This window comes from Podarcis erhardii, assembly GCF_964252035.2.
Source record: "Podarcis erhardii genome assembly, chromosome: 1".
NCBI lineage: Eukaryota > Metazoa > Chordata > Lepidosauria > Squamata > Lacertidae > Podarcis > Podarcis erhardii.
In genome coordinates, this window is record NC_138497.1 from 6,345,020 (window position 1) to 6,370,674 (window position 25,655).

The 25,655-nt window shown below is 49.0% G+C and overlaps 1 protein-coding gene across 4 annotated transcripts in view; it reads left to right on the forward strand.

The window, feature by feature from the left end:
- The window catches only part of ARMH4 (armadillo like helical domain containing 4), a 60,429-nt gene extending 36,637 nt beyond the window's left edge, over positions 1–23,792 (forward strand). For 2 of the 4 annotated variants that reach the window (XM_081860635.1, XM_081860632.1), the window contains 4 exons: positions 5,414–5,701; positions 16,896–16,927; positions 20,491–20,625; positions 21,719–23,792. In XM_081860635.1, coding sequence (XP_081716761.1) covers positions 5,414–5,701; positions 16,896–16,927; positions 20,491–20,625; positions 21,719–21,787 — 524 coding nt within the window. In that variant the 3' untranslated portion in view covers positions 21,788–23,792. The remainder of the gene's footprint in view (positions 1–5,413; positions 5,702–16,895; positions 16,928–20,490; positions 20,626–21,718) is intronic. The other 2 variants (XM_081860634.1, XM_081860633.1) reach the window with 2 other exon arrangements.
- Positions 23,793–25,655: the final 1,863 nt, after the last annotated feature.

Genomic DNA, 25,655 nt, shown 5'->3' on the forward strand with positions numbered 1-25,655 from the left:
TGTGTGATGTATGAAAACTGCCTGATACTGAATCAGACCATTGTCTAGAATCCTAGAATCCTAGAGTTGGAAGAGACCACAAGGGCCATCGAGTCCAACCCCCTGCCAAGCAGGAAACATCATCAGAGCACTCCTGACATATGGTTGTCAAAGACCTCCAAAGAAGGAGACTCCACCACACTCCTTGGCAGCAAATTCCACTGTCAAACAGCTCTTACTGTCAGGAAGTTCTTCCTAATGTTTAGGTGGAATCTTTTTTATTGTAGTTTGGAACCATTGCTCTGTGTCTGCTTCTCTGGAGCAGCAGAAAACAACCTTTCTCCCTCCTCTATGTGACATCCTTTTATATATTTGAACATGGCTATCATATCACCCCTTAACCTCCTCTTCTCCAGGCTAAACATGCCCAGCTCCCTTAGCCGTTCCTCATAAGGCATCGTTTCCAGGCCTTTGACCATTTTGGTTGCCCTCCTCTGGACACGTTCCAGTTTGTCAGTGTCCTTCTTGAACTGTGGTGCCCAGAACTGGACACAGTACTCCAGGTGAAGTCTGACCAGAGCAGAATACAGTGGCACTATTACTTCCCTTGATCTAGATGCTATACTCCTATTGATGCAGCCCAGTCTAATCTTGCTCAGGGCTGCCTGTGCTGGTAGTGGCTCTCTAGGGTGTCAGGCAGGGAATATTTCCCAGCCCTACCTTGAGATGCCATTGAATATTGACCTTCCACAGTGAGCTTTATGGCCAAGTAAGAATTTGAACCCTGGCCTCCCAGATTCTCCTCTGATGCTCTAACCGCAATACCACACAGCCCCTCGTCTGGCGAATAATCCCTGCATGCAAATCCGAATGAACGCACAAGCTTTGTGTCGAGAAAACCAGGATGAATATTCAGTAAAGGAGGTTGTTTAAAGGAACCTTTGGCTCAGTCGGTAGAGCACGAGACTCTTAATCTCAGGGTTGCAGGTTCGAGACCTGCGTTGGACCAAAAGTTCCCTGTGTTGGACTAGGAAACCCTAGCCCAGCTCTACAATTCTATGGTTCCAATTTTGTTGCATTTCTGCTTGCAGTTACCCTATTTTTTGCTCTATAAAATGCAATTTTCCCCTCCTAAAAAGTAAGGGGAAATGTGTGTGCATCTTATGGAGCGAATGCAGGCTGCGCAGCTATCCCAGAAGCCAGAACAGCGAGAGGCAATGCTGCGCAGCACTCCCTCTTGCTGTTCTAGCTTCTGGCTTAACCCCTCATTCCCTTCCCTTTAAAGGGTGCTGCGCTCCCTTTAAAGAGCCGTGTGGAGCGTGTGTGCGGCTCTTGGGGGCTTTCCTCCCTCCTCAGGGAAAAGCCTGCAAGCGCCGCACACAAACTTCACACGGCTTGTGAAAGGGAGTGCTGAGCAGAGCCTGGGATGCATACAGGCTCTGCTCAGAGCTCCCTTTAAAGAATATTTTTTTTCTTGCATTCCCCCTCTAAAAACGAGGTGCGTCTTATGGAGCGAAAAAAACAGTAGGTGCCGACAACCTCTGCGCTGGCGAAACTTTATCTGGAAGACTGCACTGCTTCCTGGTGCCCAAGAGATGGCAGTGTTTCCTATTGTTTCTGAGCAATTTAACCAGGAGCAGAGCGTTAGAGCAAAATATTTTAGGAGAAAACAGAGCCATTCTGCATAGAATCGGTGAATTGTAGGTTTGGAAGGGACCCTGTAAAGGTAAAGGGTAAAGGGTCCGCTGACCATTAGGTCCAGTCGTGACCGACTCTGGGGTTGTGGCGCTCATTTCACTTTATTGGCCAAGGGAGCTGGCGCACAGCTTCTGGGTCATGTGGCCAGCATGGCTAAGCCGCTTCTGGCGAACCAGAGCAGCGCACGGAAACGCCGTTTACCTTCCTGCCGGAGTGGTACCTATTTATCTACTTGCACTTTGCCGTGCTTTCGAACTGCTAGGTTGGCAGGAGCAGGGACCAAGCAACGGGAGCTCACCCCGTTGCGGGGAGTCAAACCGCCGACCTTCTGATCGGCAAGTCTTAGGCTCTGTGGTTTAACCCCCAGCACCTCCCACGTCCCTAAGGGACCCTCAGGGTCATCTAAATCCAACCCCCTGCAGGAATATGCAGCTGCCCCATACGGAGAATCGAACCTGCAACCTTGGCGTTATCGGCACCAAGCTCTAACCAGCTGAGCTATCTACTGGCCCCAAATGCCAGGCAGCATGGGGCTGCAGCAACCCACAACTTCCCGATGAGACTTCCCAATGACTGTGGTTCCTGTCTCTTTTTTGTTCCCTTGGGGGGTTCCCCAGCTGAAGCCCCCCCCCCCACTCATCGGAAGCACCCAGCCCAGCCAGCCATGACAGGGGCTAGTTGCCACTCGTAGCACCATGGTGTTAAATGTGTCATTGCATCAATACGCCTGGTGTTTTGTTCCTAAATGGGAGTAGCCGCACAGCCCTTCTCGAGCAGAATCAGGACTGCAGTCCTTTAACCCTTTCCCTCCATGTGACCCTGATTAAAATTGTTGCAGGAATTTATGTACAGTGGTCCCCCGCAAGACGAACGCCTCGCAAGACGGAAAACCCGCTAGACGAAAGGGTTTTCCGTTTTGGAGGCGCTTCGCAAAACGAATTTCCCTATGGGTTTGCTTCGCAAGACGAAATATCTTGCGAGTTCCTGTGGGTTTCCCCCCCTTCCCCCCTTTTCCTAAGCCGCTAAGCCCCTTATCAGCTGATCCGCTAAAAGCCGCTAAACCGCTAATAGCGCTAATACGCTAAGCTGTCAATGGGCTTGCTTCGCAAGACGAAGAAACCGCTATACGAAGAGCCTCACGGAACGGATTAATTTCGTCTTGCGAGGCACCACTGTATAGGTTGGGGGGTTGCACATGCAGCCCACTACTAAAATAAGCACAATCACTTTTGTGACTTTTGTGATTTGTCCCCACAAAACACTTCGTCACACTTTCTTCCTATCTGTTCAAAGGGCTTTTGCTGCACGATACCAAATGTAAGAACTCTCTGATAAATGTCTCTATGTACTGGCTCACTGGGAAAACTTCAGAAATTCATATAGACATGTGAGCTCAGCTACTCAGCAGCCCCTCTGCCCGAGTGATAATCCCTGGCATCCTGATACCTGAGTGCCAGACAGGTAGCCATTCCAGAAATAACAAACCCAGATGAAGACAAAAGGGTGTGATTCACTTGGCTGGGAAACAGGGAAATGTAAATATCTCTTTTGTTTACATTTGATGGGTGTTTGGTGGAGGGCAAGGGGAACGATGGGGCAGGGGCCAGGATGCTCAGATTACTGCCACCAGACCTCCCCTTTCATGATGTAACCGGGATGTATTAGTGATGTAGTTTTTTTTTGGGGGGGGGTGTGTATCATGGGCATTAAAGGTAAAGGTACCCCTGCCTGTACGGGCCAGTCTTGACAGACTCTGGGGTTGTGCGCCCATCTCACTCAAGAGGCCAGGGGCCAGCGCTGTCCGGAGACACTTCCGGGTCACGTGGCCAGCGTGACAAAGCTGCATCTGGCGAGCCAGAGCCGCACATGGAAACGCTGTTTACCTTCCCGCTGGGTAAGCGGTCCCTATTTATCTACTTGCACCCGGAGGTGCTTTCGAACTGCTAGGTTGGCAGGCGCTGAGACCGAGCAGCGGGAGCGCACCCCGCCGCAGGGATTCGAACCGCCGACCTTTCGATCGGCAAGTCCTAGGCGCTGAGGCTTTAACCCACAGCGCCACCTGCGTCCCTATCATGGGCATTAGCAGCTGATAAAAGTTTTGGGGCTCTTTTGTTTGGGGCTTCCATCTTGTTCCACCTGGTGGCAGGTGGGAGTCCTGTGGCGACAGTCTTCAATCAAGACCAAGCCTACTGGCTGCTGTTTTGCTCTGCTATTCCTGGCTGGTGTCCTTGTTTTTTGTCCAAGGGAGCCCTCAGATTTCTCTGTTAACAATTTTTTTAAAAAAATCTCCAGGCTGGGCTGCCCCATGGAGGAAATGGATACTAGCTACTTACGATGGCTTTGCTCGGCTTCCACAGTTGGAAGCCCCCAAGAGCAGCTGCTGGAAGGAATTGCAAGAGAGGTGTCTTTGCTCATGGGTCCCACTTCTGGGCTTCCCAGAGGTACAGTGGTGCCCCGCAAGACGAATGCCTCGCAAGACGGAAAAACCCGCTAGACGAAAGGGTTTTCCGTTTTGGTGGCGCTTCGCAAAACGAATTTCCCTATGGGCTTGCTTCGCAAGACGAAAATGTCTTGCTAGTTCCTGCGGGTTTTTTCCCCTCCCCCCCTTTTCCTAAGCTGCTAAGCCGCTTATCAGCTGATCCGCTAAGCCGCTAAAAGCCGCTAAGCCGCTAATAGCGCTAATCCGCTAAGCCGTCAATGGGCTTGCTTCGCAAGACGAAAAAACCGCTAGACGAAGAGACTCGCGGAACGGATTAATTTCGTCTTGCGAGGCACCACTGTATCTGATTGGCCACTGAGAGCAGGATACTGGACCTAATTGGGCATTGGTATGGCCCAGAAAGACTTATGTTCTTCCTGGAGGGCTTTTCCTTTATCCTGCAACATGTCAGATTGAGGAGCTTCTGGGTGAGATCCCCTGGTCGGAAATACTGAAAGGGACGGGAGTTATTAAACCGCTTCTTAAAAAAAACATATTTGGACCCGGCCAATATGGCCAACTATCGCCCAGTCTCAAATCTTCCATTCTTGGGCAAGGTGATTGAGCTGGTGGTTGCTGAACAACTCCAAGCACGCCAGGAGGATGCGGACCATTTGGATCCCTTCCAATCGGGATTCAGGCCTCATCATGGGACTGAAACCGCCTTGGTCGCGCTGGTCGATGTTCTGCTGGATCTCTCAGCGGCCTTTGATACCATCGACCATAACATCCTTCTGGACCGTCTAGAGGGGCTGGGAGCTGGGGGCACTGTCATACAGTGGTTCCGCTCCTTCCTTCTGGGCCATGTCCAGAAAGTAGTGTTGGGGGATGAGTGTTCAGACCCCTGGGCTCTCACTTGTGGGGTGCCTCGAGGTTCTGTCCTCTCCCCCATGCTTTTTAACATCTACATGGAGCCGCTGGGAGAGATCAGCAGGGGGTTTGGGCTGGGTGTCTACCAGTACGCGGATGATACCCAGCTCTACCTCTCTTTCAAATTGGAACCAGTGAAGACGGGGTATAAATAATATATTATTATTATTATTATTATCATCATCATCATCATCATCATCATCATCATCATCATCTGCCCTGGATGCTGTAACTGAGATTCCTGCATGGCCTCTAGCACAACAAAATGGTCATCAACTGTCCAGCCTTTCTGCATAGATGCTGTCCTCTCGCGGACTCCAATTATATCAATGGACCGCTGTGTCTTTCTCAATATTGTGCTTGTTTTTCTCTCTCCTGCCTTTCTAGAGGAAGAGGAGGAGGAGGAGGAGGAGGAAGAAGAGGAGGAGGAGGAAGAAGAAGAGGAGGAGCCGGAGGAGGAAGAAGATGAGGAAGACGATGGCAACGAAGAGGAGAGGGACCCAAATTCCATGGACGAAAGCTTGGACGACGACGCTAACCTGTCCAGCTTCACTCTTCCTGGGGAGGCGTCTCAGGAACCCCTGGAAGGGCTTGAGAACCCAGCCGGGGAGCTCTCTGGGGTCTCCTACCAAGTGCCAAGCGCCATCGAATGGGAACAACAGAACCAAGGACTAGGTAAGCAACACGAATTCTCTGCTGCAGCGGGCAAGTTTTGCGGCAGCGATCCGTCCCAGTCCTTTTCTGAGCACAATTCAAAGTGTTGGTGCTGACCTTTAAAGCCCTAAACGGCCTCAAAGGCCCAGGAGACCTGAAGGAGCGTCTCCACCCCCATCGTTCAGCCCAGACATTGAGGTCCAGCGCCGAGGGCCTTCTGGCGGTTCCCTCACTGCAAGAAGCGAAGTTACAGGGAACCAGGCAGAGGGCCTTCTCGGTGGTGGCACCCGCCCTGTGGAACACCCTCCCACCAGATGTCAAAGAGAAAAATAACTACCAAACTTTTAGAAGACATCTGAAGGCAGCCCTGTTTAGGGAAGCTTTTAATGTTTAATAGGTTATTGTATTTTAGTGTTTTGTTGGAAGCCGCCCAGAGTGGCTGGGGAAACCCAGCCAGATGGGCGGGGTATAAATAATAAATTATTATTATTATTATTATTATTATTATTATTATTATTGAAAGTTTGCCGGGGTGGGATTCATTCTCACAAACAGAATACCCGCACCCCCAAACCCCATTGTAAATGTTTCAGGCAGCAGTTCAGAGTTAAGCCAGATGTTTGGCTGTGTAGAAAACCAACACCCTGTTTAGCACCCTGACTGAAACGCTGCTCCAGTTTGGGAATTTGACATACTGCGATGTTTGCCTTGCACTGGGGCCACATTACAGGTGTTTGGAGCATGTTTTGTGTGGATTTGGGGTTGGGGAAGGCATCTAAATATGGCTGGGCAAACCTGTCCATTCCAGTCCATCATTTCCCCTTATTTTTTAAAATATGAAACCATGCTTCTAGCCCTCATGTTCGGTGTTTGTGCACAGCCGGGAAGGACTTCCAGTGTTTGGACCACTGTTCTGTTTGTTTTCTTTTTCTATTTCCTATTTCTCTTGTTTTCTCTTGGTATTTTTAACGTTCATAAAAAGCTGGGGGGAGGGGCGGGGGCGGTGTGGAGAAAGAATTCCTTTTCATTGGACTGAGAGGGACACAAACAGGAAGGGGACAGTCAGAGGAGGGGAGTCACTGCAGGAAAAGCAGGGTAGAAAGGATCTCCCAGGTGGGAGATAAGAAGGTCTATATCTCTGTTTGTGGATAAATGACAGGATATATATGATATAAGGGATGCGGGTGGCACTGTGGGTTAAACCACAGAGGACTCACCGATCGGAAGGTTGGTGCTTCGAATCCCCACGACGGGATGAGCTCCTGTTGCTCGGTCCTTGCTCCTGCCAACCTAGCAGTTCAAAAGCACATCAAAGTGCAAGTAGATAAATAGGTACCGCTCCGGTGGGAAGGTAAACGGTGTTTCCATGCGCTGGTCTGGTTTGCCAGAAGCGGCTTAGTCATGCAGGACACATGACCCGGAAGCTGTACGCCGGCTCCCTCGGCCAATAAAGCGAGATGAGCGCCGCAACCCCAGAGTCGGTCACGACTGGACCTAATGGTCAGGGGTCCCTTTACCTTTACCTATATATGATATAAAGAGAATGAAGGGCCTTATAGGTATTTCCCCCCATCTTTTTTCTCTTGCTTTTATATCTTTTGGTTCTTTTTAATATTCTTGTTCTCCAAACTAGTTTGATTCTTACTGTATTTTACATCAAAAAGTGCCAATATATATATATATATATATCTTTAATGGAAAGAGTGAGGTGGAATAATAATAATAATAATAATAATAATAATAATAATAATAATAATATGGGAGGGAGATGGTCCTTGAGTTTTTGGGGCCCTGAACTGCACAAGGCACAAGGCAAAATGTGGGAAATAACAACAGCAGCAGCAGCAGCAGCAGCAGCAGCAGCAGCAGCAGCAACAACAACAACAACAACAACAATAATAGGGGAGATGTGGTTCTTGAGTTATTGGAGTCCTGAACTTCACAAGGCTTTGCAGGTCGAAACCAACACTTTTAATTGGAAACTAACTGGTAGCCAGTGCAGTTCCGCCAGGAATGATATTTAAAAAACCAGAACAGAAATAGGAGCATTATGTGTGATGTAGCTGTCTTGCGAAAAGTCTTCGTAGCAGCACAAACGTCAACACACCACGTTCCTATCATCACGATACCTTCCTTCCGTTTATGATATTTTGCCCTTTTTGTGTGAAAAGCTTGGAAGGGGTGGGTGGGCCACCTCGAGAGGAAGGGATATGAAAACCTCCCACAGAAGCCTTTCTTTTTGGTAAACAAATCAATCACATTTTGTTTGCCCTGAGACTCCGAGAGAGGGTTGCGCTGGAATCCATTAGGAAAAAAAAAATGCACGAAACCATGTAGTTCTGGGTTTCCAATAACAGGATAATTGCCTCTGACCTCGAGCGGCCGTTGCCTTTCAAAACTTGGAGATCGGCATTAATCAGCAGGCGGAATCGATAGAGCGGGTCTTTGCAGAGAGGTTGTTCTGGCATTGGTACCTGATAAATAGAGATCAAAGCGCTTCCCAAGCTCCAAACTGTTTCCCATTAGTCTATTAGCAATTTGGAACCACCCGGCATTTTGCTGTCAGCAGCGGCTGGCCAAGAAGGTTTATTGATCCGTGGGGATCGTGGCACAGTCTCCTCCAACCTGGTGCCCTCCAGCTGCCAAGAAGGACATTGGAAAGCTGGAAGGTGTGCAGAGGAAGGTGATCAAGGGTCTGAAAGCCAAGCCTGATGAGGAGAGCGTATTAACCTATGGTCCGTGTGTGTGGTTTGGGAGCTGCATGGCCACGGAAAAAACAATGCTATCCAGGGTTGTAAAGACTGCAGAGAGAATAATTGGGCGCACTCTTCCCACCTTAGATTAAATCTATGCTGTCAGGTGCCATAAGAAAGCGGCAGAGATAGCATAGGGTAGTAAGCACCCCAGAAATGATCTCTTTCAGCTTCTGCCTTCTGGAAGAAGGTATAGGGATGTAAAGGCCAGGACTGGGGGCCACTAGGGGGCGCACTGGAAGATGGCCGACAATACCATCTCTCCGACCCACACGGGGTAATTAAGAGGCTGTTATGGGAGTAGGCAGCCTCCCTTGTTGCCCCAAGGAAATGGGGAACACTGCCCTTGCCTGCTGTGCCCATAAATCACCCCCTAATTCGAAAGAAGAGGGTGAGGGCCCTAGGCAGAATGCCCCCGTGTGGACCTCGGCTCTCCTGGACGCTGTCTCTGATCGCGTACTAGTTGCAGCAATTTGGAATAATTAATTACAAAAGAAGCAAATGCACATATTTCAAGTGAAGAAGGGGAGTGAAGTCTGCTAATTTAAGTGACCTCTGCGAAAGAAGACGACGGGCTGGAGAAACAGGAATATTTTACGATGAAGATACACCAAAGGCTGGGTATGTTGACAACGGGGCTGAATGGGGGGGGGGAACCTTTTTTACTTTCCTTCTATGTGATTTACAAGAACCCCTCCTCATTAGAATCATCGGTTGAACTGACCCAAGCAGGATGATTAAGGTCTGTGTGGAGATAAATTTTAACCAAAAGTATGCTTTATGGAGACCGAGAAGCAATAAGAGCTTTTGGGAATGGCGCAGCAATTAATTCGGAGTCACCATCTTGCCAAAGGATTTATAGCCGGGAGGAAGAACGGACTTGTTTCCAGACTGCATTCCTGGTGAATCTCCTCAGAGGTTTTGAGAAAGGGGCAGATTGGTGAAGATTAATGACGCTAAGACTGTTTTGATGTATGGAAGTGATGTTATATGGAAACGTCTGGATATGGCTATGGGTCATGTGGCCAGCATGACTAAGCCGCTTCTGGCGAACCAGAGCAGCGCACGGAAACGCCGTTTACCTTCCCGCCGGAGCGGTACCTATTTATCTGCTTGCACTTTGACGTGCTTTCGAACTGCTAGGTTGGCAGGAGCAGGGACTGAGCAACGGGAGCTCACCCCGTCGTGGGGATTCGAACCACCGACCTTCTGATCAGCAAGCCCTAGGCTCAGTGGTTTAACTCACAGCGCCACCCACGTCCCTGCAACTAGAAGTACCACTGTATTATTATTTACCCGTACAGTTCCCTATTACCCCCACTTGCTACTATAATACTATATATAAATATTATAATTATATTAAATATTTTACGTACTTATAAAGGGCCCCATTACCTTCAGTAGCTTAGGGCCCCATCAAACCTAAATCCAGCCCTGTATTGTCCTGTGGAGTCCAGAGGCCTGCGTGTCTGTATTTGTCGTGAATAAGGTACAAAATGTAGTGAAATAGCTCTGAGCATGCAGATCTGAGCTTGTAGAGAGGGGGCTCAGGCATGACTATCTAGCTGAGTTAACATGGCAAAAGGGAACAGGAAAAGCAGGAAACGTAACTTCCTTCCTTCCAGGTGAGGGGCGTGGCCTTATTGAGTCTAGGAATACACCTCTGTGGTCTTAACCCTTTCATGCATTAACTAGCTCCGTGCCCTCTGGTTATATTTGACTACAATTTCCCACACGAGCTTCTGAGCTTCTGAATGACTCATGAGATCTTAGCGACACTTTCACCTTTTTTTTGAAAACCAAATTTTCATTTTCCTCCGCTCAGTTGCACAAACTCTGCTCTGGTTCATTATCCCCCATTATCCCTTTGAATCTTAATGAATAGCTGCGGTTGTAATTGCAGCCTTGGTGGGAAATGTCACATTAACACCACTCTGTGTTTACAAAGCCCCGGCGTTTCTCTAAACGGGGAAAGGTGGAATAATTATTGCTTTCACTCGGTCCCGTGACGGATATGTTAAAAGCCGGTGCTCATGAGAGAGGAGCTTCCCTGTGATTAAGGGAACCAGGAAGTGTCTGTCAAAAGTCTGACACAATGCGTTGATAAATTGTTTTGCATGGTGTGCAGCCAGCATCCGATTAGGACCTGGGAGACAAGGGTTCGGCTCCCGCACTCAGCTGGGAAATTCAAACGATGACCTTGAGCTAGACACCATCTCTCGGTTGCGACAGTAAGAACGAGGAGGGAGGGAAGCACGCACACCGCCTTGAGCTATTAGCAGGAAGAGTGGGATGTTAATGTAGCAAGCAAATAAAAATAATAATATCATAGAATTGTAGAATGCAGGAATGTGCAGCTGTCTCATGCAGGGATCAAACCTGCAACCTTGGTGTTATCAGGACTATGCTCTAACCCACTGAGCTATCCAGGCTTCATGTAAAATGTGGGAAGGTTTTCTACCACAGTTTTACTTGGTTGTCTTTGCTATTTAAAATGTGTGGTGTGGTGTAAGTGGGCATTATTGTCTTGGAAGATGTTTAGTAAGGCCAATTTTGGGGTGCTTTCTAATACTTGCTTGGTTATTTTACTTATTTCTCGTATGGTTGTTGTCTAGAATAGTTGGATTTTGGAGCACTCATCTTTCCCTCCCTCTCCCTCTTTCCCCCTTTTCTTCCTAATGTCTCAACAAATGAAACCGCTTTGTAAAAATGTTACATGGGGGGGGGGGGAATAAGAGAGAGGGACATTGCACACACTTTTGTAAATCAACAAGATCTTTAATAATAATAAAAAAGAAGTATACAGAATGATTTTTTTTTTAATTTTTAAAAGTACAATGAACCAATACAGTTACAGTTCTGGAATGCAAGTGAAAGCAATTGTAATTAAAAGTTAATTTGTTTTTAAAAAATGTGTGGTGTGTCGCCCCCCCCCTTTCTCTCTTATCAGAAGATTGCAAACCTAGATGGAGATTTCGTTTTGCTATTAACCCAAAGCTGGGAGGTTAATATTCCCCCTAAACCCTGTTAATCTTTTTAAAAAGCCGTCATTGCAAGTTGCCACGGTTGATGCCATAAGTTATGGGCTTACGCCGCAGGCATGTCCAAAGTCCATTTTGGGGACCTAATCCGGCCCTCTGGTCGATTTAATTTGGCCCCTGTGTAAAATCCCCCCCCCCAAAGCTCAGGAACTTCAATCCTAAAAAAAGTTCAACAGCTTTGGGGTAAAATTGTAAAAAAAGCTCAAGAACTTAAATCCAAAAGAAAGCTCAACAACTCTGATCAGCCGTCACGCATGTTCACTTCATCAGATCTGGCCCTCTTTGAAAAAAGTTTGGGCGTTTTATCTGAGAGAAATAATCGTCTCCCTACAGCCTTATCCCCGTTCCAGGTACCACATAATACCAGTTCTGCATTTGTAAGAAATCGACCCCCAATTCTTCTTCTTTTCCTCCAGAGATTTCCCTGCGAAAGCCTGCTCTTTAAAGCTCAATTGGAGCAAACAGCAATCCACAGAAAACCTGGGCGCTAAATGAATGAATGCTAAAGAGCAAGTTTTTATGGGGAAAACATGGGGCGCTGAATAACTGTGAATACCGGTCTACCTTAAAAAAAAAAAATTAAGAAAGTTTGCTAACAGTAAACATCTAGGTAGCTTGTCATGTAGCTTTGTTTGTTCTGCCTCTAGCAAAATTCAGTTTTGTTCACGATCGTGTTGTAAATTAGGACTTTAGCATTCGGGTGTTTTTTAAATCAGCAACTGGCTGGTGCCTAGCCAAGATTTCACACTGCGCCGCATGTTGTTATGGCTAATGGCTCAAACAGTAACACTGCACCGAACTGATCAAGGGGAAAGAATAAAAAAGCAGAGAGAAGAGAAAGTAATATTAATAAGGGATCTTTCTGTCTAACAGGGAATGATGGCTTTTGTTGATTAAATCTAAAGTTTTTTCACAATTCCTCTCTCAGAAAGGGCACTCGCTTGGGGTATTGCATAATAAAGAAACTGATTTCAATTAAATTGATTAATTGGAGAAAGGCGGTGACTAATACACTAAAAATGATTTTGTCAGTTGACTGCCCTATTGGAAAATGGATGTTCGAGAGCTGAGTCACACCTAATGAAAGCCGCCAGGGATCATAGGTGTTTATAGGAATTGCAAATATTTTGTAGCCTGCCTTCTGTTCTTTCATTTGATTTTTTTTTCCAAAAAAAGAGAAAGCATTATTGGCAATTAATTAAGTTACACAAGAAAAATTATGTGGTGAAGAAGGACTTCCAGTTGAAAAAGACAAAACTTGTTCCTATAGCTACACATATAATTATAGACACCTGTCTTCATTGAAAAAAAATCCTATTAATATTCCGTGTACACAATTCAACAAATTATTAGATTTTGACCTGTGCAATCTCTGGAGTTGGGAGGATAGCTTCATATTTCATTTTCTTTACTTTCTCATGCTTAGAAATATAGAAAATCTATTCCCTGCCCAAAGTACCCAGATCTTTTATTTCGACTTGGCAAGGCAAGTCCCTGCCAATTTTCGTTTTAGCAGACAAGGAGACCGAAAGCAAGAAAATGAGTCTGAGTTAGAGGAGGGTGTTTAACCTCCGTTGTCAGAATGAGACTGTGTTGTGTTAGTCCTGTGTCCAGGGCAGCTGTTTACCAGCTCCATCTGGTATGCAGGCTGAGACCCTATCTGCCCGTGGACTGTCTCGCCAGAGTGTTGCATGCTCTGGTTATCTCCCGCTTGGACTACTGCAATGCGCTCTACGTGGGGCTACCTTTGAAGGTGACCCGGAAACTACAACTGAACGAGAATGCGGCAGCCAGACTGGTGACTGGGAGTGGCCGCCAAAACCACATAACACAGGTCTTGAAAGACCTACACTGGCTCCCAGTATGTTTCCGAGCACAATTCAAAGTGTTGGTGCTGACCTTGAAAGCCCTAAATGGCCTCGAAAGGCCCAGTATACCTGAAGGAGCGTCTCCACTCCCATCGTTCTGCCCGGACACTGAGGTCCAGCTCTGAGGGCCTTCTGGCTGTTCCCTCACTGCGATAAGCCAAGTTACAGGGAACCAGGCAGAGGGCCTTCTTGGTGGTGGCACCTGCCCTGTGGAACGCCCTCCCACCAGATGTCAAAGAGAACAACAATTACCAGACTTTTAGAAGACATCCGAAGGCAGCCCTGTTTAGGGAAGCTTTTAACGCTCCTTCAGGGATACTGGGCTGAGGCCGTTTAGGACATTAAAGATGATCCTCAGGGTCCCTTCCAACTAGTTGAGTTGATGCCGCTCATCTGATTGGGTTGCCCCCAGCCACTCTGGGCAGCTTCCAGCAACGTCAAACATCACTGTGTCAGCAGTGGGGTTTGTGTGTAAAGTTTCAGTAGCCAAGGTATATATAATGCCAAGGCCGACTGAGCCTCTTGGGCTTGCTGATCAGAAGGTCGGTGGTTCAAATCCCCGTGATGGGGTGAGCTCCCATTGCTCTGCCCCAGCCCCTGCCAACCTGGCAGTTCGAAAGCACACCAGTGCAAGTAGATAAATAGGTACTGCTGTGGCGGGAAGGTGAATGGTGTTTCCGTGCACTCTGGTTTCTGTCACAATGTCCCGTTGAGTCAGACCCGGAAAGTGAGATGAGTGCAGCAACCCCATAGTTGCTTTTGACTGGACTTAACATGGGACGTGAGTGGCGCTGTGGGTTAAACCACAGAGCCTAGGACTTGCTGATCAGAAAGTCAGCAGTTCAAATCCCCACGACATGGTGAGCTCCCGTTGTTCAGTCCCTGCTCCTGCCCACCTAGCAGTTCGAAAGCACGCCAATGTGCAAGCAGATAAATAGGTACCGCTCCGGCGGGAAGGTAAACAGCGTTTCCGTGCGCTGTTCTGGTTCGCCAGAAGCGGCTTAGTCATGCTGGCCACATGACCCGGAAGCTGTACGCCGGCTCCCTCGGCCAGTAAAGCGAGATGTGTGCCGCAACCCCAGAGTCGGCCACGACTGGACCTAATGGTCATGGGTCCCTTTACCTTTAACTGTCCAGGGGTCCTTTACCTTCACCTTTACCTGTAATGTCACCTGACGTCAGGGGAGATGCTTTTCATGCCCACATCAGTCAAATAAACTTCATAGTAGCGCCCTTTGTATATGTGTTTAGGTGTGTGTGTGTGTGTGTGTGTGTGAATCATCTCTGATATCAACATCTGCCCCTTGATCAAAGCCTCTTGCCGGATAGAAAGCCATTGATTCTTCCCCGGAAAGGACAGCGCTTCATTTATGCGATCACAGCGTGAGTTCCTAAGGGGAGCCTCGCTTTATCTTCCATGTAGGCTTAGCGAAAGGAACTCCCTCCGTTCCGTCGCTTTGATCGCTTGGAAAGTAGCACAGATGGTTTGTAAGTGCCACCAGGAAAGACGGTGCTAAGCTGGCAGGTGAGACAAATTGTGGTTCAAAGCCCCCCACATCTGTTGCTGCTTGGGAGAGAAAATGGTTTTCTCCCTTTTGCACCGGCCTTCGCCAACCCTTAGAGCTACATTAAGTACAACTCCCGAAATTGGGAGTCCCCTACAAACCTGGGCCAAACCTTTGCAGTCATTTTGCAGCAAAAAAACGCCCTGTGTGTTTTGCAGCGCCCGGCACAGGTTTGGACATAGGTACCACTAGAAAAGGGACACGGGTGGCACTGTGGGTTAAACCACAGAGCCTAGGGCTTGCTGATCAGAAGGTCGGCGGTTCGAATCCCCGTGACGGGACAAGCTCCCGTTGCTCGGTCCCTGCTCCTGTCAACCTAGCAGTTCGAAAGCACGTCAAAGTACAAGTAGATAAATAGGAACCGCTCCAGCGGGAAGGTAAACAGCGTTTCCATGCGCTGCTGTGGTTCGCCAGAAGCGGCTTAGTCATGCTGGCCACATGACCCGGAAGCTGTTATGCCGGCTCCCTCGGCCAATAAAGCGAGATGAGTGCCGCAACCCCAGAGTCAGTCACGACTGGACCTAATGGTCAGGGATCCCTTTACCTTTACCTATCACTTGAAAACCCTTGGAGCATTTGTGACTATATGTGCTGGCTGAGGGCTGATGGGAACTGTAGTCTGAAAACAGCTGGAGGGAGGGTGGGGTGGGGAGGAGGACTACTCGTCCCCCCTCGCCTCTTCTTCCAGCTCCCCCCCCCCGTACTGTTTCTCTGGTCCACCACACGGTCTGAGGGGCAGTGGACTGGCCCGCGGCTGATTTTTTTTTGCCGACCCCTGGGTTGGAGCATGGTGCTGATAATGCAAAAATTGCAGGTTTGATCTGTTGGCTATTTGCAGTATAGTAGCGCTGGAGAGAGCTTGCTGGGGAGACCATGCATTAAAAAGGGACTCAAAAATAACTTAAACAAGGCTTTAATAACAAAAACAAAAACTCCATTTACACTAAATACATCAACAACAAACCAGACCCAACCACCAACCCATCCTCCAGGGGGATGGGAGAGCTAGGTGCTGCTCCTTATATACTACACCCAATTGCTGACACAGCTTAATCAATACAACTCAGCAGCACCTGCTATGTTTCACAGCTGTAAAAGCTGGGTCTCGTTATTTTGCTCTGGCCCTTGCTCTGGCCCCTTAAAGACATACACATCGGGTGGAACAATGATTGACCTTTACATTTAAAGAAACCATTCAACATGATCCCCGTACAGGGCAGCTGAGTGGTCCTGCATTGCAGCAGGTTGGACTAGATGACCCTTGGGGTCCCTTCCAATGATTCTATAGTTCTATGGTTCCATGCAGCTGCCCCACAAGGGTAAAGATCCCCTCCCACAGACACATGAAGGTGTCTTGGGTCTTCGTGGTCTAGCCTCGCCCCCTGGCTCTGGGGTTTCTGCACCCAGGACACATTATAAATATATTATAATTGGTATAAATATATTATTATTGCAGTGGTACCTCTGGTTGCGAACGGGATCCGTTCCAGAGGCCCGTTTGCAACATGAAAATAGCACAACTCACAGCAGCTTGTCTGTTCATACGCGGGTTGCGATTCGGCGCTTCTGCGCATGATGTCATTTTGCGCTTCTGCTCATGCGTGAGTGGCGAAACCTGGAAGTAACCCTTTCCGGTACTTCCGGGTCGCCGCAGGACGCAGCCTAAAAGAATGTAACCTGAAGCAAACGTAACATGAGGTATGACTGTAGAGAAGAAACTTTCATGGAATAAATTAATGCAAGAAGGAACTCTGCGTGCATGCCTATGATGTGCAGGGAGCATGGCTGCAGGGGGGCTTGGCAGTGAGGGCAGGGGACCCCTTGACCTCCTCTCCCTGCATTCCTAGAATCTAGATATATGTTATCCCCGCCAGGCAAACTGCAGTAACTTTTAACAAAGTTGTTTTTCGATCTCACGCCCTGCTGCTGCTACAGTGCTGTTCTAAGGTTTATGACTGCCATTAACGTTTATGTCGTTGGTTTTCTAGTGAGAAGCTGGATGGAAAAGCTGAAAGATAAGGTAGGGAGATCTACCTTTGTCTCGCTTTGCGTTTGAAGGCAGGTGCTGTCTTTTGCTTTCAGAAACCAGGGCTCCCAAAGGGTGAAATTTGTGGTTTCTGGTTCAGGGGGTCCTTCTGGGTGGGCAGCTGGAGAACAGATCATGAAAAAACCACACCAAGAACTCAGGCCAATGTAAGTTTCAATAGTGGGAGTAGTTAGTCCCTACTTGCAAATCAATAGTCAATTGTCAAAAACTAATCCATTCAAAACTATGTATTCTGACAAGGATTACAAACTCTAACAGAGATTACAAACTCCTGGCAAACAGAAGGGGAAGAAATGGAGGCAGTGACAGATTTTACTTTCTTGGGCTCCATGATCACTGCAGATGGTGACAGCAGTCATGAAATTTAAAGATGCCTGCTTCTTGAGAGAAAAGCAATGACAAACCTAGACAGAAGAAGAGAAGAAGAAGAGTTTGGATTTGATATCCTGCCTTTCACTCCCTTTAAGGAGTCTCAAAGCGGCTAACATTCTCCTTTCCCTTCCTCCCCCACAACAAACACTCTGTGAGGTGAGTGGGGCTGAGAGACTTCGGAGAAGTGTGACTGGCCCAAGGTCACCCAGCAGCTGCATGTGGAGGAGCGGAGACTCGAACCCAGTTCTCCAGATTACGAGACTACCGCTCCTAACCACTACACCACACTGGCTCTCTAAGACAGCATTTTAAAAGGCAGAGACATCACCTTGCCGACAAAGGTGCATATAGTTAAAGCTATAGTTTCTCCAGTAGTGATGTATGGAAGTGAGAGCTGGATTATAAAGAAGGCTGATCGCCGAAGAATGGATGCTTTTGAATTCTGGTGCTGGAGGAGACTCTTGAGAGTCCCATGGACTGCAAGAAGATCAAACGTATCCATTCTTAAGGAAATCAGCCCTGAGTGCTCACTGGAAGGACAGATCCTGAAGCTGAGGCTCCAAGACTTTGGCCACCTCATGAGAAGAGAAGACTCCCTGGAAAAGACCCTGATGTTGGGAAAGATGGAGGGCACAAGGAGAAAGGGACGACAGAGGACGAGATGGTTGGACAGTGTTCTCGAAGCTACCAGCATGAGTTTGACCAAACTGCGGGAGGCAGTGGAAGACAGGAGTGCCTGGCGTGCTCTGGTCCAGGGGGTCACGAAGAGTCGGACACGACTAAATGAGAAAACAACAACAACATCATAATTCATTACAGAATTAGAGATAAGAGTTTATGAGTAGAGATAAGTTCATGTTAGTCCAAAGTAAGATTTGACGTGGAGGTCTTAGTTTCAATCATTGAGCAGAAGTCAGAAGTCAGTTATGGATCTGAAACCAGGACAGGGCCCTGTTTCAATGTATTCACCTTCATCAGCTATTGAAACTTACATTGGCCTGAATTCTTGGTGTGCTTTTTTCTTGGAGAGCAGATCATGGCATAGGTGTGAAGGATGGCGGTGATGACCTTCTGCTGTTTGCAGAAAGTTGGAAGCGCTGAACGCTCAGCTGGTCACTGGACCTCCTAAGCTTGTTGACCTCCATCCTGTTGCATCTGAATTGGACCATTTTCGGTCTCCTTCCTGCTTCTCAACACACGCAGCTCAGAACCATGCTTCCATAGCAGCTCTTGCTGAGAGTCTCTGGTATGATCCTCCTCTCTGCGAACCAGAGAATTTTGACCGTGCTGGTCCTCAAGTTAGCTTCTCCCCACGCTGATCACAACTGATCGGAGTAATCTGAAAGACACCCATGCTGATCACCGCTAGCCAAAATGGAGAACGTTTGTGGTCCTTCTACTGCTGCTAAGGCCCCAAGTCCCATCAGCCACTGCCAACAGCCGGGAATTCTGGGATTTGGAGTCCATCAACACCTGGAGGACCACAGTTTCCCCATACCCAGGCCAAGGGCTGGTTTGCACTTCATTTTGGCAACACGCCATCTGTTGTGTTTGAGCCGGGATTGATTGTGGGGTATTTATGGGAGGGTTTCAACATTGTGCTAAGATCTCCTATCTTGGTTGTTCCTCATTTCCCATCTTCTTGGCGTGTTACTCATCTCCTGACTACTCCTGTAGTGGACTACACCACCACCAAAACAGCTACCTAGTCTGAGTAGCGTTCCCATGTGCTGACATCCCTTCTTGGATTTGCCATTTTTGTTATCCATTCTTGCTTGAATATCCACGATCCTATTCATCACTTTCAGAGGCAGCAGTACCTCTGAATAGTGGTTGCTGGAAATAGCAGCAGGAGTGTGTGCTATTGAGCTCACATTCTGTTTTAGGCCTTCCCAGGAGCATCTGTCTGGTTGGCCACTCTGAGAACAGGGTTTTGGACTAGATCAGTAAGCCTGATTTTTATTAAACTGTTGCAGCAGGGTCCCCATTCCCCCCACGCAGGGAGGGAGGAGAGGAACCTAGAACAATGGTGTCCAAGCTTTTATATAGACATTTGAAACTGTCTCCCCTGTAGCTCAAGACCACCCCCCAAAACATCATACATACATCACATAAAGAAGTGGTCCTCAGCAGAAATTTGAGTGTGTCGCTTCTCTCCTGTCTGCCAGGATACCTGATAATGCCTTATTATCTGATTGCCTTTTCTGGGTAGCCTGGCCATTCATTTGAAATGGTAAAGACTTAGTTCCTGAATCTCTTACGCATATTAATAGTGTACTCAGCTTAACACAGGGGTCGGCAAACTAAGGTCTGCGGGCCGGATCAGGCCCAATTGCCCTCTGGATCCGGCCCACGGACAGTCCTGGAATCGCCGCTTGGGTCGTTGTGATCGTTCAGGCTGCGCCATTTTTTTTTTGCAATTTTTTTCGGGGGCGCCATTTCCACCCCCCCACACCACGGTGACACCCCTCCCTCCTCCTGGCTTCTCCCTGCCCTACAGAGGAAGGCAGCTGGGCTTGGATTGGGACTGGCAGCCAGCCAATCCGAAGCCTCGCTGCACGCTTGCCCCCCCAGCCTCTCCGTCCATGGCCGCCCTGTGGGCATCGTGACGGGTGCACCTGCTGGCCCTGCGCCCGGCACCCAGGAAAGCTGGCCTGGAAAGGAGAGGTGTTGCCACCAGCTCTGGTTCCCAACTGCAGGCAGAGCAGTGGAGGAGGTAGGAAAGGGAGGTGAGGTGAGGGGCTGGGGGAGAGAGGGGGGAGAGAGAAGCCCCCTCCGGTGCATGTGTGCTCCTGCGCATGCAGTCCAATCCGCAACAAGGTCTGAGGTGCGGTGAACCGGCCCCCCCTAAAAAAAATTGCTGGCCCCTGGCTTAATAGATACTTGCCAGACTGTATTTACAGGGAGGTGTAAGCCCCTACAGTCCAAAGACAATTGGAAAGCTTTTCCCATTTCCTTGCTTCTTGCAGAGAAATATTTGAGGTCAATTTGGGAGAGTCAAAACGGCTTCAGAATTGCTCTCCTGTACTATTTCAGACACGTGGTTTATATACTTATGTCTGTGTTTGCCTTGTACATTTGTGAACATTTATTTTTTATATATAAGACCTTAGAATTCCTATAACACTGAAGTGGCGGCCTCTTTTCCCTACCCTCTTCTGCAGGCTGGTTACATGTCTGGGATGTTGGTGCCCGTCGGGGTTGGCATTGCGGGGGCCCTTTTCATTTTGGGCGCTCTCTACAGCATAAAGATCATGAACCGCCGGCGAAGGAATGGCTTCAAGAGGCATAAGCGAAAGGTAGGCTCCCAACGCCCCACCCTCCGGCTGCTCAGCCTTTGTAATTTCTGTGCCAGGGCCATGCTGCGTGGCACCGAGGACACGGGGCCAAGCTGGGACTTCTGCTTCAGGTTTCATCACAGATCTCCCCGAAGAACCAAAGTCCATCTTCTTTGGCTCCCTAGCAGTCCTGTCCGATCCTAATGACAATAACAATAACAATTTATTCTTTATACCCCGCCCATCTGGCTGAGTTTCCCCAGCCACTCTGGGCAGCTCCCAATCGAGTGTTAAAACAATACAGCATTAAATACTAAAAACTTCCCTAAACAGGGCTGCCTTCAGATGTCTTTTAAAGATAAGATAGCTGCTTATTTCCTTGACATCTGGTGGGAGGGTGTTCCACAGGGCGGGCGCCACTACCAAGAAGGCCCCCTGTCTGGTTCCCTGTAACCTCACTTCTCGCAATGAGGGAACCACCAGAAGGCCCTCAGAGCTGGACCTCAGTGTCTGGGCTGAACGATGGAGGTGGAGACGCTCCTTCAGGTATACAGGACCGAGGCTGTTTAGGGCTTTAAATCAGCACCAACACTTTGAATTGTGCTCGGAAACTGTTTCTGACCTAAAAAAGGTAAAGGGACCCCTGACCATTAGGTCCAGTTGTGGCCGACTCTGGGGTTGCGGCGCTCATCTCGCTTTATTGGCCAAGGGAGCCAGTGTACAGCCTCTGGGTCATGTGGCCAGCATGACTAAGCTGCTTCTGGTGAACCAGAGCAGTGCATGGAAACGCTATTTATCTCCTATTTATCTCCTTGCACTTTGACGTGCTTTTGAACTGCTAGGTTGGCAGGAGCTGGGACTGAGCAAGGGGAGCTCACCCCATTGCAGGGATTCAAACCGCCGACCTTCTGATCGGCAAGTCCTAGGCTCTGTGGTTTAACCCACAGCGCCACCTGCGTCCCTATTTCTGACCTACCCACCCCTTTTAAAGGTTCCAACGTGCCAGGCAAGGAGTTTGGAGGAGGGGGGGGGGGAACAAGCAAACGAAAGAAAGTTTCATTCCTTGGCGCTTATGTCTTCCCCTGCCCCCCCCTCTCTCTCTCCCCCACCACAGCAGAGAGAATTCAACAGCATGCAAGACCGAGTGATGCTTCTAGCGGACAGCTCTGAAGATGAATTCTGAACCAGGCTGCGGCGCCTCGTTTCCTGCCCTTCTGGGACTTTTATTCCCCCCCCCCCATTTCCCTTCTTTCTTGTCGCCAAGGGAGGTGCGCAAGCGTTTCTGCTGCGCCACCACAGAGGCTGGCCACCTTCCTCTCGCTCACGGGGCAGCGGTGCTTTTACACAACCTGCCCCTATAAGAGGAAAACACACACACACACACCGATAACAGCATGCTGCAGCCCCAGTGTAACACACAAATATTGTTATTTTTAAAATATATGTATCTCTGTACGGTCACGCACATTCATTTTCCACGCACAGCACGCCGTTCTGAATGCGCAGCGGGCAAAGGCGTGGACCCAAAAGACAAAGGGCGTTTGTTGGGTGTTTGATTTTTATTCCATCTGCTGGCAGTTGTGCTGCCGTCCTTCTGGTGTGAGTCCCTGGAGAGGGCAAGCTTCAACCCAGATAACTCCTCTCTCTCTCTCTCTCTTTCTCTCGCTGTGGAGCGACTTCTGAATACGTTGCGTTACCTGAGCTGGAGTTCGCAGTTTCCAAAGTTAGCAGCTCTGTTTAATTGATGAAGTGCCGCCCCAAAGCAGATCCCCACCCCACTGTCCAGGTAGGAACTAGGTAGAGTACGACAGAGTGATATGTAGATTAAGATACACTGAAGGCCCATACTAGACATTTATGTGGGAGACACACGGAGGGCCCCCCACTTTTGTAAACTGCAAAGCAGTTTCGGAGGCTGCAGTTAGGAGAAAGGAAAACAGCTCTCCAGGGTTTCAGATGGGCCGGCTTTCCCCATCCCAGAACTTGTGTTCTGAGATCTATTGCAGGCAAAGCAGGTTCTCGCCCACAGATCCCTTAAAAAATAACAATAAGGTCCTAGTCCTCGTGGATCTGAACAAAGGACTGATCAATGCTGCCTCCACTGGCTGGCAGCAGGTCTTGAACCTGGGACTTGCTGCATACAAAGCAGATTTTCTGCTGCCGAGCTCCGCTCCTTCCCCAAATCTGGCAAACTGGGAGCAGAGAATGGCAGGGGAAAATGCTTAACCCATTTCCTTTCCATTGTTTTCCCCCCCTTCCCTCCCTCTAGCTGCTTTTTCACCCGTGGATGAAAAGATACAGGGCCCCTGCATCTTTTTCCTTGACAAGGGAAAAACAGCAGGGGTGTGTGTAATGATGATTTTGAGTGGACAAACAGGAGGAAGGGGAAGGGTCAAGCATCCCCTCCGCTTTTTGAACTCCTACTGACCTCTTGTGCTTCCAACTTATGGTGAGGTTTAGCCTTCTAAGCATGCCAGCCTACATTGCAGAGCAGCTTATTTAAAACACAGACAACCCATTGCTACGTGGGGTTTTTCCAGGGCTTTTTTCCCAGCTGGAACTTGCCGGAGCTCAGTTCCAGCACCTCTCCCGTGTCGCCATTGCCATTATAAGAGAACAAGAGACATTCACGGTGAGTTCCGGTGCCCCTTTTCTTAGAGAGATAGCGCTGGGATTTTCCTCCCGTTGTGAATAGCAAGTGCATGGGGTTCTGATTCTTTTTGGAACCATGGTGTGTGGGGTCCCTTTGTGCCCCCCCACATGCTCCCAGTGCATCAAGGCCCTCCCCTTGCCAGCTGCTGAGTTTTCTTTAACCATGACAGCACCGTGGTGTCAAAGTGCACGACAAACACCACGTCTCGCTTGGCCCTGAGGTCACAACCCTGATGATGACGGTGCTGGGATCAATGCTGTCATGGGACACCCCCCCTTCCCCTGTGGCGGATGCTTCTGGCAAGACAGCCCAACTCGTTACCAGTATGCCGCCCGTTGGCTTGGGAACTGCTGCCCAAAGGCTTCTGCGGCCCGTCACCTGCAGTCGTGTAGCGTCAAATTCGGAAGCGCAGAGTTCCCTTTGTGATAGTCGCAGCCACTCACCTCTTCTGAGATTATGCAACCTTCTAAGAATATACAATAATATTATAATGATACAAGAATAAGAATAAATAGAGTTGCATTGCAGCGATCAATGCAGATCTCCGTTGTGTTGCCTTTCAGCCAGATCTGCTATTTTCTGTGCACGTAAATATTTTGGGCGGCTCCAATAATATCTTCCATTGGAGAGACTGACGTTGCATTTTCCGTGAAGTTCCGTTCCACGTAGCAGAACTTCCAAGCATGCAGTGTTGTTTTTCTTAAGCTGGAGCACCTTACGTTTTCAGTGCTCCTAAATGCTTAGTTTTGCAGCATGCAGAATCATTCTTTCTTGGTCCTTCTCCAGATTGACCCCCAGGAGCCCATCCTCCGTGGCCAACTCACATCCTTTCCCTTTGCTTGTCTCCGGTCAGCACAGAGGGTGAGAAGATGTCTTCTCAGTGGATAAAAAGCTCTCCTTTTATGCTGACCACGCAGCTCTAAGATGCTGGAGACAGGTACCCTTCTGCAGAAATAGTATCAGGTCTTTTCCTACACCTGGAACTTAAATCCACAGCACTTTGCCTGGTGTAAATACACCCCACATGTGTTCGCCATCACTTGGAACATTACCAAGACTATGCTCATCTCTGTCCTGTTATTTCATGGGTCCTCCTTTACGGCTCCATCGAAGTGGACTGGAGGAGGACACCTGCAAACGGCTGATGCCTTCAGCCTTGTGAAAGGTCACCCAGGGCCCCCAACCACCTGAGAAGCAGCAGTCAGCAAGCGGCTTTTGGGGTGGTAGAGAAAGGGGAACGTATGTTCTGGGTTGCTTTCTGGAGAGAAGCAGTGTCAGCTGAATGAGCGTGAGCCCAAACAAGGCCCCAGGAAGCCATAACGTAGCAGAGGGGAAGCGGTTTCAAAAGCAAGACTGAAGTGGATCGGAGCTGGCTGTCAGGCTTCTAGTCCATTGTGAGTAATTCGTAGAGCTGCGCTGAAAAAAGGTGCAAGGGAGGTGGACTACATATGCCGAGAGCAGATTCCCAGCCAAGATGGCAGATGGCGAGGCCAGGGTGAAGCCAAGTGGCTGCTTTGCAGGGGTGTGACAGCCGTGCATCAGACTGGATTGGTGGGTGCTGTTGGACTACAACTCCCATCGCTCCCAGCCGGCTTAGCTGAGGAATTGTAGTCCCCCAACATCTTCGCAGGCCAAGGTAAGCGGGGCATTGCCCAGTTTGCCCTAATGGACCAACCTCTGCTGATAGAAAGCTTAGGACCAGGTTGTTTACCCCACACAGCTCAGCATTGTCCATCCCAGCCTGGTACTCCCTTCCGACTGTTTGGGACTACAACTCCCATTAGCCCCAGTCAGCACAGCTGGAGGAGAGGCTACTAGGTTGGGGAGCTCTTGTCTTCCTCAACTGGCAGCTGCTCTTCAGGGTCTCAGGTAGAAGGAGAGAGGTCTTTCCCATCACCTGTTAACCGGGGTCATTTAGCTGAAGGTGGTTAGAGCAGAATCGGCAGGCTGGCACAGGAAGGGCTTAGAAAGCTACCATATTTTTCGCTGTATAGGACACACTTTCCCCCCTCCAAAAAATGAAGGGGAAATGTGTGTGCGTCCTATGGAGCGAATGCAGGCTTTCGCTGAAGCCTGGAGAGCGAGAAGGGTCGATGCGCACCAGCCCCTCTCGCTCTCCAGGCTTCAGGCAGCTATCCGCCTGGCTCCGAAGGCTTGCGGATAGCAGCCTGTTCTGGGGGCTGGGTTCGTGGGACGCTCAGGCTTCCCCCATCCCCATCCCCGCAAGCTCCGGGAGCGGTGGCGAGGTTGCGGCAATCTGGCCGCCGCTCCTGGACCTGTTCTGGGGGCTGGGGGGGGGGTAATAATTTTTTTTCTTTATTTCCCCCCCTAAAAACTAGGTGCACCCTATGGTCCGGTGCGCCCTATGGTGCGAAATGACCAGGATGGCCCATCCAGC